General features: G+C 34.3%; 1 protein-coding gene across 1 annotated transcript in view; it reads left to right on the top strand.

The window, feature by feature from the left end:
* TFPI (tissue factor pathway inhibitor) overlaps window positions 1-11156 on the top strand; it is a 68005-nt gene extending 56849 nt beyond the window's left edge. Inside the window, exons 7-8 of the mRNA XM_062188930.1 lie at window positions 7259-7438; window positions 9719-11156. Of these exons, the coding sequence (XP_062044914.1) occupies window positions 7259-7438; window positions 9719-9825 (287 nt within the window). The 3' untranslated portion in view covers window positions 9826-11156. The remainder of the gene's footprint in view (window positions 1-7258; window positions 7439-9718) is intronic.
* Window positions 11157-12601: the final 1445 nt, after the last annotated feature.

The following is a 12601-nucleotide window of genomic DNA, read 5'->3' as shown; positions in this document are numbered from 1 at the left end:
CTTAGATATTAAGGTAGAGCCTTGCACAACAGCATTTTGGAAGGACAAAGTCATAAAAATATTATACATCATTGAACAAAGTCAGAATTCTCTGTGTTCTCCAAACTGAGGTTCCAATCTTCCATCTTCCATCTTCCATCTTGGATTTATTTACATAGGTACTGGCTAATCTGTGGGCATTGTTTACAATGCCAACTTCATATAGGGACTTTTCTATGTAAGGCCACAATAAAACAAAAACCACAATTGAATTATAAATTATGAAACTATTTTGGTTATAATTAATTCTATGATATTTCATAATATAGAAAAATATTCTTCTTCCTTGGCTAATCATTCTAGAAACACTAGACTTATTCTGCTTCTAATTCTCTTTCTTCCCACATTCATCCTAATTTTAACCATTCTCCTGGATATAGCTTAAGTTGCTTTTGTATAATCTCTATTTTAGGTTATTGGATTCAACTCACACATGTATGGTTAAGTTAGCCTCATCAAGGAAGATCAGAATTGTCTATTTCATCCTTCAATGCTTCCAGAGGTTCACCAATGTTTACATCATAAAATCCAAGTATATTAATGTTCAGGAAGCTTCTTAATTTTGCCTAAATCTACCTTTCCAATTTATATATTCTGCTCTTCAAATAATTTGGAGTTGGCAAAGTACCTGAACAAACCAGAAATATTCCAACTTTTGTTTTCTTTTTAATTAATTAATTAATTAATTAGAAAGGCAGAGATGCAGAGAGAGATTTTCCATCTGCTGGTTCACTCCAAATTGGCTGGAGCTGGTCCAATCGGAAGCCAGGAGATTCTTCCAGGTCTCCCACAAGGGTGCAGGAGCCCATGTGCTTGGGCCATCTTCTGCTGCTTTCCCAGGAATGTTAGCAGGGAGCTGGATCAGAAGTAGAGCAGCAGGAACTCGAACCATTGCTCATATGGGATGTCAGTGCCACAGGAAGCGGATTTATCTGCTATACCACAGCTCCGGCCCCTTGTATTCTTTATTTCCAACATTCACACATACATCTGTCTCCTCGATTTATTAAGAGTACAATTTTGATGCAACAGTGAAGATACCTCTTGGAATTGCTGCGTCCCATATGGGAGTTTCTGAGTTTGAATCCCAGCTCCATTTCTGATTCTTGCTTTTTGATAATGAGCACCCTGGAAGGCAGCAGATGATGACTCAAGTACTTGGGCTCTGGTCACCCACCTGGAAGACTCAGATCCTGACTTCGAACGATGCCCTGGTCCAGTACTGGCTGTTTTGATCATCTGGTGAGTGAACAAGCAGAAGGAAGATTTTATCTCCCTGCCTTACAAGTAAATATAAATACATAAAGATTTAAAATAAACAAAATTCCATTTTTTTCTTTGAAAGCTGATTGACAAAGTAAACACTGATTTTCACCTTTACTAAAATCATAGTTTTTTTTAAATTTTTGTGCCTATGTCATACAAAGGTTTTCTGATGTATTAGAAGATATAACTATTTTAAAGATTTATACTCATAGAAGTTTCATGACTAGTAATTTTATTGTGACTTTCTTTGTGATCTGTTTAGGAAAAAATCTCTGAATTAAGATGACTTTGTAAACTGTACCCATGGCTTAAGCAATATCTAGGCAAAGAAATCAACCCTACAAATATCTGTTTCTCCTTTTCTTATTTAATCTGGACAGGCTTTCCTGTCTGAGAAGGAATTCTTACAGCCCACTTCCCATGACTTCTCCCAAGCCCTTGGCAACCCACCTTCTACATTACACCCTTAACTAAGCGGCTCCACTACATACAGAATTTTAAAAATGACTTTTTTGACTACTTTCTCTGTCCCTACCTTCTTTACTCTTCTATTGGAAATGGAAGTTTCTGCCCATTTAACAACACTTCCCCCTATGAATAACTGGAGATACACATTTCCTATAGCATAGAGAAGGTGACAGGTCTACTGCCCATTCCCAAACAGAAACACTTAATTGCCACTATTGTATTTATAAACCCATGATACTGAACTCACTCTTAAATATTTTAGTATGTAAAATTGAGAATTATAAAAGAGAAGAAAAATCACCCATATTTCTGTGGTGATTATTTCAATGTAATATTTCTATTACATTGCAAAAGACCATAATCATTAATATTATGGAATATTTCAATATATTAAATCTTTATCAACACATCTTGAAGTAATAAAATGCTATAAGCAGCTGCTGGAGGAAGCCTAAGCATATGGAATAAACTCAGTGTAAAATAATCTATTTTGTGGAATTTTAACTTTATAAACTTTTAAGCTTATTACCTTATAACATTATCTAGAGTAATTATGTTTTGCACTGATGTTACAGTCTGTCAGCTTTTTGTTCAATAGATAGTATGCATTATTTTCTTATTTGTGTGTAGTTGTATGTGTGCATGTGAATTTGGTGTGTTAGCAAAAACAATTCTATTGATTTCAAGGTGCATTTTGCTTTCAAAATTAACATGATTTTGATGAAGCTTATAACTAATATTTTATAAAAAATACAATTACTGTTTTTTCTTTACAAGTAAAACATAGTGTATCTTAAAATCAATGGGATCTTACATTCTATGTAAATAACCTTTTGCAAAACATTTGAGGAAGTATAAGCAATTCCTTATCCCACATAATATTCCTCTACATTTGGTGGTAAGCAAGGGGAAAAATAGTGAGCTAGAAAATAATTTTTGGCACTGAGGTCCATGTTTTGTGTTTAGGCACAAAAACAAACTGAAATAGTCTATAAATCCATGAGTAATAGATTGGCAAAATATACTGAAGTCAATTCATAAAATGAAATATTGTGCCAAAAATAAAGAGAAAGAAGTATTCCTGTGTAAAAATTTAGAGACATATCCATCAAATATTATCAAGTATATGATAAACAGCAGTACACTTACATATATTTACATATACAAACAACTTTGGGGAAAATATTTACAAGCCATTGATACTGCTTAAAGGGCAGGGGTTAAATGATGGAGAATTTTATATTTGTTAAATTTTCATCTTGTTTCAAAGTTTTACAAAAATAATTAATAAAATACTTAAAAATATACTTAAAGTTATATATATTTTTATATATATACTTAAAGTTATATATATATATATATCTTTAATATAAAATTATTGCAGAATAAAATAAAAGTAATGATTTGTTATTCAATTCCTTTAAAAATTCTCCAAAGGCAAAAATAAAATTTACTCCATGAGTTATGAAGTGGTTCACTAAACTTGAATTGTTTGATAAAATAAAAGCCTAAGTAACTATGTAAAATGGAATAAGAAAGGTGACACAGTAAAGACTCAGAATGATTATAAGACTCAGTTTATCATATAAATTTCAAAAAAATTGTATAAAACAGTTTGCATGAAAAATTGACTCTAGTGCATCACGTCACACTTCTGCAGTCTCACTAGATTGTGATAGTTACTGACAGAAAAATAAAGAAAAATGGGGATAGGAGGAATCCTTAATTCTGATACTCAAATCCTGTAGAAGGAAGCCACTCAACTTGTTCCTCATGGTAGAATCAGGATGAAATGCATTAGATCATTAAATTCCCTTTAGAAAATGAGCAAAACTCTGATTACTGTCCATTTAATATACTTTAAATACTGCAATTATAATCTATATCCAAAAAAGACATATCATGTAATTGTTTCAAAATCTTTGCATTTTTAAAGTTTTTATTTATTTGAGAGTCAGAGAGACAAACAGACAGAGAGCTTCCATTTGCTGGTTCGCACCCCATATGCCCACAATGACATGAGCTTGATCAGGAGCTGGAAACTCAATCCAGGTTTCCCACATTGATGTTAAAGACTCAACTACCTGAGCCATCGCCTGCTGCCTCCCAGGGTGCACATTAGCAGGAAGCCGGCAACAGGAGCAGAGATGGGACTCAAACCAAGCACTCCAGTGTATTTTCTTTCATTGTGGGTATCACAGTCTGGATTTTGAATAGGTAAGTGCCTATTGGTATTTAAAGTAAACCTGTTAATTGAAATCAAGATTATCTCCTTAATAGGTGCAAAAATTTCAATTTCTTTTTTCTTCATGATTTAACTTGATGATAGATGATAATAATTCCAAAAAAAAAACCTTGTAGCTAAAATATACTTCATTACTTTTAATTCTAGTGTGATTTATGCAGTGGCAATCCAATGATAGTTTTATTGCTTAGAGTTAAATGATCTTAAGAGACATGGAATAGCTTACATACCTGAACATTTTGTGTTTTGAAAAGCAATTGTCTTCTGAAGACTCTTCAATAATTTTTAAAATTCCTAAAAGTTACCCATATATGTATAAGAAAGAATCCTCAGTGATTAACTTCAAATTTTAACCCATTACCAAAATATTCTCATTTCTAACGTTAGGAGCTTCACTATTGATCTGGGTCAAAGCTGTGTTGTTTCAATGATTTAATAGGCCCTGATTGAAATCTAGGAAAACAAAATGAGTCCAACAACTTCCATGGACTCAGTTGCTGATAGGCATCTCTGAATAGGAACAGATATCTGATAACAGATCTTGGGTAGTCAGGAGCAGCATGAAGCAGCATGCCTGACAACTTCTTGCTCAGAAGCCACGTATTATTAGTAGGCAGAGGCATTCTGATGTCTTGGATTATTTGAGTGGTACTTAAACTTTTCTCAAATGGCATCAGGGTTCTCAACCATTTGCTCTCAAACCCAACCCCTGCCTTCCTCCTGCCATGCGCTGGATTGTGGGGAAGCTCTTCCTTTGGTCTCTGAGTAGATTTGGTCTGTAGCGGACATTGTTGAGTAACTAGATAGTCAAAGGAAGAGTGAGGCAGAGTAATCTCCCCACCACCCTGGGGTATATCATCCATGTTTCTGCGCCCTTAGACAGCGCTGATGCTGTTCTGATTTTCTTGTTGCTCCAGGATCTTGGACCCTTGTATATCCACTCTAGGGACTGAAGCTCAAGATACACTAGGCTTGCCCTCCCATTGAAATAGCCTTGATCACATCATATACAAGGTTAATTATAGCTTGTGTACTATAAAATAGGAGCAGTTCACTCCCTGTCATTAAAAAAATTCTCTTTCTCATGGAATAAGGGACTTTAGAAAGGGTGTGTCTATTAAGATATAATAACTAACATGGGTAAAGAAGGGTACAAATTACAAGTACATTCACATAATTATCTGTAACTTATTGCAGACAGATACAACTGGTATACAAAATGCTAATGTGAAATTAATATATAAATCATATATTATTTTATCACATTAGAATGAAAAACCACATCACATACACTAGAAAAGATTGCACAATACTAGGGCTCAATTATAATTTGCCTGCTCTAGACTGCTGGACAATTCCTATTACACAAACCATTTTTAGTGACAGGAAGCATCCGCATTTTCCAGAAAGTTTAGCATGTATTCTCACTAAATGCATTTAACTGATTTATGATATCACAAAATCATATCAAATGACACAAAGCAGTGAACATGTAGGATGAACAAATCTAGAGATCTAATGTACAACTTAAGAACTAGTTTATAAACTAGCATTAAGTTGGGGGATTTTGTTACCTAAGCAGATTTCAGCAGCACTAGTCACATGGAAGTAAGTGTGAAATGTTAGATGTGTTAACCTGCTCTACTAGAGTAAAAATCTTATTATCTATTTATGTCATAGCATCATGTTGTTAACTTGTATGCACATTCCGTTTATAAAATCATGCACTATAATTCCTATAGGATGAAGTAACACATATAGGTCTACATGATTTTGAACAATGTTTAGTTTTATACATCTTTTGAGTTTCTTTTTAAAACCAGTGTTTGTACATGAAGTCAAAGACCTAATAAAACTTAATATTATTTATGTGATTATAGTTTTGGAATTTGACTGAAAATGCCTTAATAAAATTTTTTCTTACATATTCTTTCCAATAGTATCCATTCTGTTGCATAGTTTCTGGAATTTTTTTTCTTTATTATATGACCAACCAAGACAACTGTAATCTTTAAATATCTAGAAGACAGAGGTGGTAAGAATGTTTCTATCATTTTAAGAGGTTTTTTTCATTTTATCCTGATTTTAATTCATGTCATTTCTTTTATTGTCTATTCATCTGGGATTCATTCATGTAAAGACTTCTTGCTTTCTGCAAAACCAATTTGCCTTCTTGACTTCTGATTCCTTGAAGTTCTATTTTCTACCAATGTTGAATACTTGGCAAATCTTCACCTGCATGTGTTGTATCGTATCTCATCATTTGACAAAGCAACTAAACTTTTTCATCTATCGATTCTTTGCCATTCAACAACTTACCTGCAGCATCGATTCATTGACATCAAGCAGCTGTGTGTTACTGAAGTGTGCCGACATCCCCACACTGACAGAAATTCCCAAAAGGATCTGAAAACTACCATTATGCTGAAACTAATTCTGTCATTCACCTTAAGGATTAGTGTTTCTTTTATTACCCTGGATGCAATTTCTGGGCTGTATTTGAAAATCACTCATCCCATTGGCAGATCAGCCTGAGTGTCTGGTCCAAGGCAGTATTTTGTTTTTTCAGCTATAGCAATATTGCTTCCCTTGCAAAAACATTAATATAGAACTGATGCTTCAACTAATGAGAAAAAGGCTATTACTGAATCAAACATCACTTCTGGACTCCTTTCCTGAAACTTTAAGTTAAAACGTGCTGCACCTGAATTCCTGCACTTTAAATTGTCATTGTATTAGTGTTCAGTATGTTTATTGCAAGAGAAGAAATGTCTTCAGATTCAGTGTCTGTGTCCCACCATGAATACAGATTGTGCTCACCATGACGTTGTTTTCCTCAAGTTGAACATTTATGAGCAAATGATTTGTAAATGTTAGTACTGTGCATACACACAAAAATATATGGTAACAAATTTCCAGAAGCTAAATTGCTGTGTAATGGTTGTTTTATGTTACTATGTACAATTAGTTTGTTCACATAAATAGTAATAATTACATGTCCCTTTGGAAATTATTTTTATTATTCTTTAGAAAAATATACTGGCATGGTGGACATCTGAATAGTTTAAACACTTTTTGTGAAACAGAAACACATGAGTTTTATTAAGTACTACTCTTATTTATTCATATTACTGCTTTATATACATATGCCACAGAATAATTCATAAACAGTATAACATGAAAGCTTAAAATTCACTTTCATATGTGGCTTACCATGTTTCCTCAATTTTTTTTTTTTAGCATTTCGTGGCCCCTCGTGGTGTCTGCCCCCAGCAGACAGAGGATTGTGTCAAGCCAATGAGATCAGATTCTTCTACAATGCAATCATCGGGAAATGCCGCCCATTTAAGTACAGTGGATGTGGGGGAAATGAAAATAATTTCACTTCCAAAAAAGCATGTATCACAGCTTGTAAAAAAGGTAAAAAAGCTGTTCTTCCCATTAATTCGCTAGCACTGCAGATAACTTATATTGAAATTGTGAATGAATTTTAATCTATAAAATAGCATGAAATTAGTTGTCTTCATAGAAAAAAATCAATCTAAAACATATTAAACATGTTACTCTTTTACATACTAGGCTTTTGTTTTAAAGAATTCTACCAAAGTCCCTTTAAGATTCCCTTTATGACACGAATTCTAACATATTCATTAATTTCTTCTAAATATAAAAGTGCTACCTGTCTCTAATAGAAAAATGTATGACAAATTGATAATCATCTGTAATTTTGTCAGCTATGGTTAGCAATATTTCCACATTTTAAAATAAAATGAGCACAGATTTTTTAAAAGATTTATTTATTTGAAAGTCAGAGTTACAAAGAGAGACAGACAGAGACAGACACAGACACAGACACAGAGAGAGATCCTCCACCCACTAGTTCCACTCGCCCAAATGGCTACAATGGCTGGAGCTGAGCCAATCCAAAACCATGAGCGAGGAGCTTCTTCTGGGTCTCCTGTGTGGGTGCAGGGGCCCAAGGACCTAAGCCATCCTCTGATGCTTTCTCAGGTGAATTAGCAGGGACTGGATCAGAAGCACAGCAGCCTGGATTTGAACCAGTGCTCATATGGAATGCCAGCACTGCAGATGTCAGCTTAACCTGCTGTGCCACCGTGCACAGCCCACAGATTTCTGAGAGAAGTCAAAGTAATACTGGAACTAAATGACATGCTTATCTTACATATGCAAGTTGACTTCCCTACAAATAGGCTGTTCTACAGAATGGCATACACAAATTAAAAGTTTATAAGCTGGTCATATATTTGAGTATTCATTGTGTTTTTTTTTTATTTTCAAAGTTTTTTATTTAATGAATGCATTTTTCATAAGCACAACTTTAGGAATATAGTGGTTCTTTCCCGTATACCCACCCTCCCTCCCCGACTCACATCCAATCTCCTACTCCCTCTCCCATCTCCTTCTTCATTATGGTTCATTTTTGGTTTAATTTTATATGTAGAGGACCAACTCTATGTTAAGTACAGATTTCAACGGTTTGCACCCCCCCACACACAACAATATATAGAGTACAGTTTGAGAACAAGTTTTGCAGTTAATTCTCATAGAACAACTCATTAAAGATGGAGGTCCTACATGGGGAGTAAGTGCACAGTGACTTCTGTTGTTCCTTTAACAATTAACACTCTTATTTCGGACGTTAGTGATCACTCAAGGCTCTTGCCATGGGTTGCCAAGGCTATGGAAGCCTTTTGTGACCACAGACTCCATCAGTATTTGGACACAGCTATTAGCAAAGTGGAAGTTCTCTCCTCCCTTCAGAGAAATGTACATCCTTCTTTGATGGCCCCTTCTTTCCACTGAGGTTTGAGGATTCATTGTTAAAAGATAAGGAAGGAGGTGCCTTTCTCTGAAGGGAGGAGAGAACTTCCACTTTGACTATGACCCTATCAGAATAAGATCAAAGTCAGCGAACTCTAAAGGCTTCCATAGCCCTGGCAACTCATGACTAGAGCCTAGGGAGATTACTGACGCCATGAACAGGAGTGTCAAATTGTTAAGTCAGCAACAGGAGTCACTGTGTACTTACATCCCATGTGGGATCTGTCCTTAATGTGTTGTCTAATGTTCAGTGATGCTATAACTAGTACTGAAACAGTATTTTTACACTTTGTGTTTCTGTGTGGGTACAAACTGATGAGATCTTTACTAATTATATACTGAATCGATCTTCTGTATATAAAGATAATTGGAAATGAAAAAAAAAACATGGTGTTAAATTGGAAATGGCATAGAAAATTAATTAATTTTTTAAAAAATATTATGTAGGATATCTTTCTTTAATGTGCTGTACACTCTTATTTAATGCTATAACTAGTACTCCAACAGTATTTTTCTCACTTTGTGTTGCTATATGGGGGCAAACTGTTGAAATCTTTACCTAATATATACTAAACTGATCTTCTGTATATAAAGAGAATTGAAAATGAATCTTGATGTGAATGGAAGGGGAGAGGGAGCAGGAAAGGGGAGGGTTGCAGGTGGAAGGGAAGTTATGGGAGGGGGAAACCATTGTAACCCATAAGCTGTACTTTGGAAATTTATATTCATTAAATAAAAGTTTAATATATGAAAAAAAAAGATTGAAAACAAAAAAAAAGATAATTTGAGAGGATTCTAAAGAAAATGTTTTATTGTGTTACTTTATCATGTATAAATGTTCTGGTCTTTCCTTTGTAGGTTTCATCGGAAGACTATCAAAAGGAGGACTAATTAAAACCAAAAGGAGGAAAAAGAAGCAGCCTGTGAAAATAACTTCTGTAGAAACTTTTGTTAAAACGACTTAAGTTTGTTGTAATAGAAAATTAATTCTACTAATCATTTTCTTTGAGTATTTCACTCTGATTTATCTTGTTTTCATCTGCTATGATACTTTTACTTAGTCTGTTTCTTAAATAATTTTCTAGACTTAGTGTGCCTGATATTGATATATTTATATCAGAGTTCCTTTTCTAATCTGGCCAAATGTCCTATTCTAGGGCTTAATTAACTGGCTACTGTGAATTTACTTTTTCTTTTGACTCCTTTGTATTTGCCATTTAACTACAAATTATCATGCTACTGGCCACATCAAGTCTAGCCTTTTATTTCCATCTGGTGCCCATCTATTCGACCATCTGTACTCACTTATTTGTTATGTCCATGTATGTGATGGTCTCCTTTATAGCCAGCCTACCACCGGCTTAAGAAATATAGCTCTAAGAACAAACACTTTGGGGTTTTCACTTTGAAAGTGGTAACAAAGACCTGTTTCTGATAAAAATTACTCCTAAATTGTGTTTTTGGAAACAACTGGTAACAATACAATTCTATCACAACCTTCTCTCCCTCCATTCAATATGGAGCCAAATTGTCTTTGAAAAAAAGACAAGTCAATTCTGCAACATATGCCGTCCTGATTTTTACTGGTTAAATTTTTTTCTTCGTTTAATTCTAGTTAAATCACTATGTATTAAATACAGTTCATGAAAAGAAGAAACTTTATGGCAAACCAAGTTTTTGAATAGAAATCAAAAGGAAATTTTTTAATTATATTATTCAATAAAATTTTCTCCTAACCAAAATAATATTTCACATATATTTGTCGTTAAGCTTTACACACAATGTAGCCAGTAATTTGCACTGAAAAAGTTACATTATTTCTGAAGAAAAGAACATTAACAGCAAGGATGATTCTACTCTAAAATGTGTTCACTGTTCACTCACAGCTTTAACAAACATTTCTCTGGAGTTACTCCCCTGTATCCAGAGCTGAGCTGTTCCTTTGCGGCTGAGCCAGGCGCAGTCGGGTATCTCAACAGCCTCCAGGACATTACGGTTTCTGTGATGTTCACATAGTTTCACATTTAAACCCGAACTTGTCATCCAGAAACAACAAACCACCTCATCACTTTGGTTCAGCTGTAAGCTCCAGAAATATGATTACAATTATTTCTGTTCCTCAGTCCTGAAAGTTTGAAGTCAAATTTCATTTCTTATTTCTCCCCCAAATCCTATCTAATCAGCCTCAAATCCTCTTGCTTCATTTTTCATAAGGTTCATCCAGTCCCACCCCCCAGGCTTTGTACACCCTGCTGTATCCTCAGAAATTTGATGGTTTTCTCCACCACTCAAAATACTCCAAGAACTCACTAGTTGGTACTTAACTTCAAACTCACATTATCACAATTTAATTTTTATCTACGGTTTTGAACTTACCTACTGTACTTTTAAATGACTACTTCCATTTAGTAATAGGATTTACTGTTCACTGAATATGTCTTTAACCTCTGTGATTTACTCATGCTGCTTTCCAATTTGAGAATCTGATTCCCTATGCTGTTTATCTGAAGTCGACGTTCAACTAATGTCCACTTAAAAAGCACAGTATTTTAAGTTGGAATATGAAAAGTCCTAGCATGAAATCACAAAACATTTCCATCCTGTGGCCTAGAAACTACATAATTAAAAAACAGTATCAATTTGTTCAGCTTAAGAAAAGTTTTATAAGTTGATTGCAAAAATTCAGTGCATAAATCCTTGCCTTAAACTGGGTTTTTGCTGTGGAATCAAAAGCCCGAGTGGAATATGTTCAGTTGTTGTGTGTTCATGGACAGCAATAGATTTAAATAGGAGGAAGTTTTCCTTAAGGGTAAGTTGCCACCGAGGACATATGAACATTACAATGGTGAGTTCATCTTGTTTTCCAGCAGTATTCATTCAAACCACGAGATGGTCTACAATGTTTGATTGCATGTGGTTGTCATTTTTACTGTTTTTCTAAGAAGTCCTCTGGTTGTATTCTGTTCCTTTATTTTGCAAAAATCAAATGTATGTAACTGTGAATTTTATATTGAATTTCATTAGGTACCATATATGTGTATTTATCTCCTTTGTTGATTCATTGTCTATATTCAAAATTAAGTTTTCAGGCTGAAAATTAGTTAAATAATTTTTTTTTACGTTGTAAGAAATAAAATTTATTATCCTGAATAATCAAATCTCATTCTTGTACTTATATTGTATTAAATACTTAAGGAATAGGACTTTTATAGTTATCACAAAGACAAAAATGTACAAAGACAAAAAAAAAAACCTTGTTCCCTCAGTTCCACTCTGCTTTCCCTTAGCTGGAATTTGCTAATAATCTCCATTTAAGGGCATAGTCACATTTCTTTTTATTTGTCAAACAAATTAGTACAGTATGTCTTATCAATTCATATATTCTGTTTACCCCACTGCACATTACATACACATTCACATCAATGTCTTTATATATAATTGGATACATATGAGCAGATGTATATTTAAATACAACCATTCATTATATAAAGAATTCCAATCCTGACTATTGTAGTCAGCCTGGCCTTCTACATTCCAAAGTAGGAAGAAAATAACATGAAACTAGCCTGCTATTCAGCTGGTTTATTAACACTTTTTTTTTAATTTGACAGGTAGAGTTATAGACAGTGAGAGACAGAGAGAAAGGTCTTCCTTCCGTTGGTTCACTCCCTCAGTGGCCGCCACGGCTGGTGCTGCGCCAATCCAAAGCCAGGACCCAGGTGCCTCCTCCTGGCCTCCCAT

Source organism: Lepus europaeus, chromosome 1 (genome assembly GCF_033115175.1).
Source record: "Lepus europaeus isolate LE1 chromosome 1, mLepTim1.pri, whole genome shotgun sequence".
NCBI classification, from domain to species: domain Eukaryota; kingdom Metazoa; phylum Chordata; class Mammalia; order Lagomorpha; family Leporidae; genus Lepus; species Lepus europaeus.
Note: the sequence above shows the minus strand (reverse complement) of the source record. Positions and strands in the feature narration are given on the sequence as shown.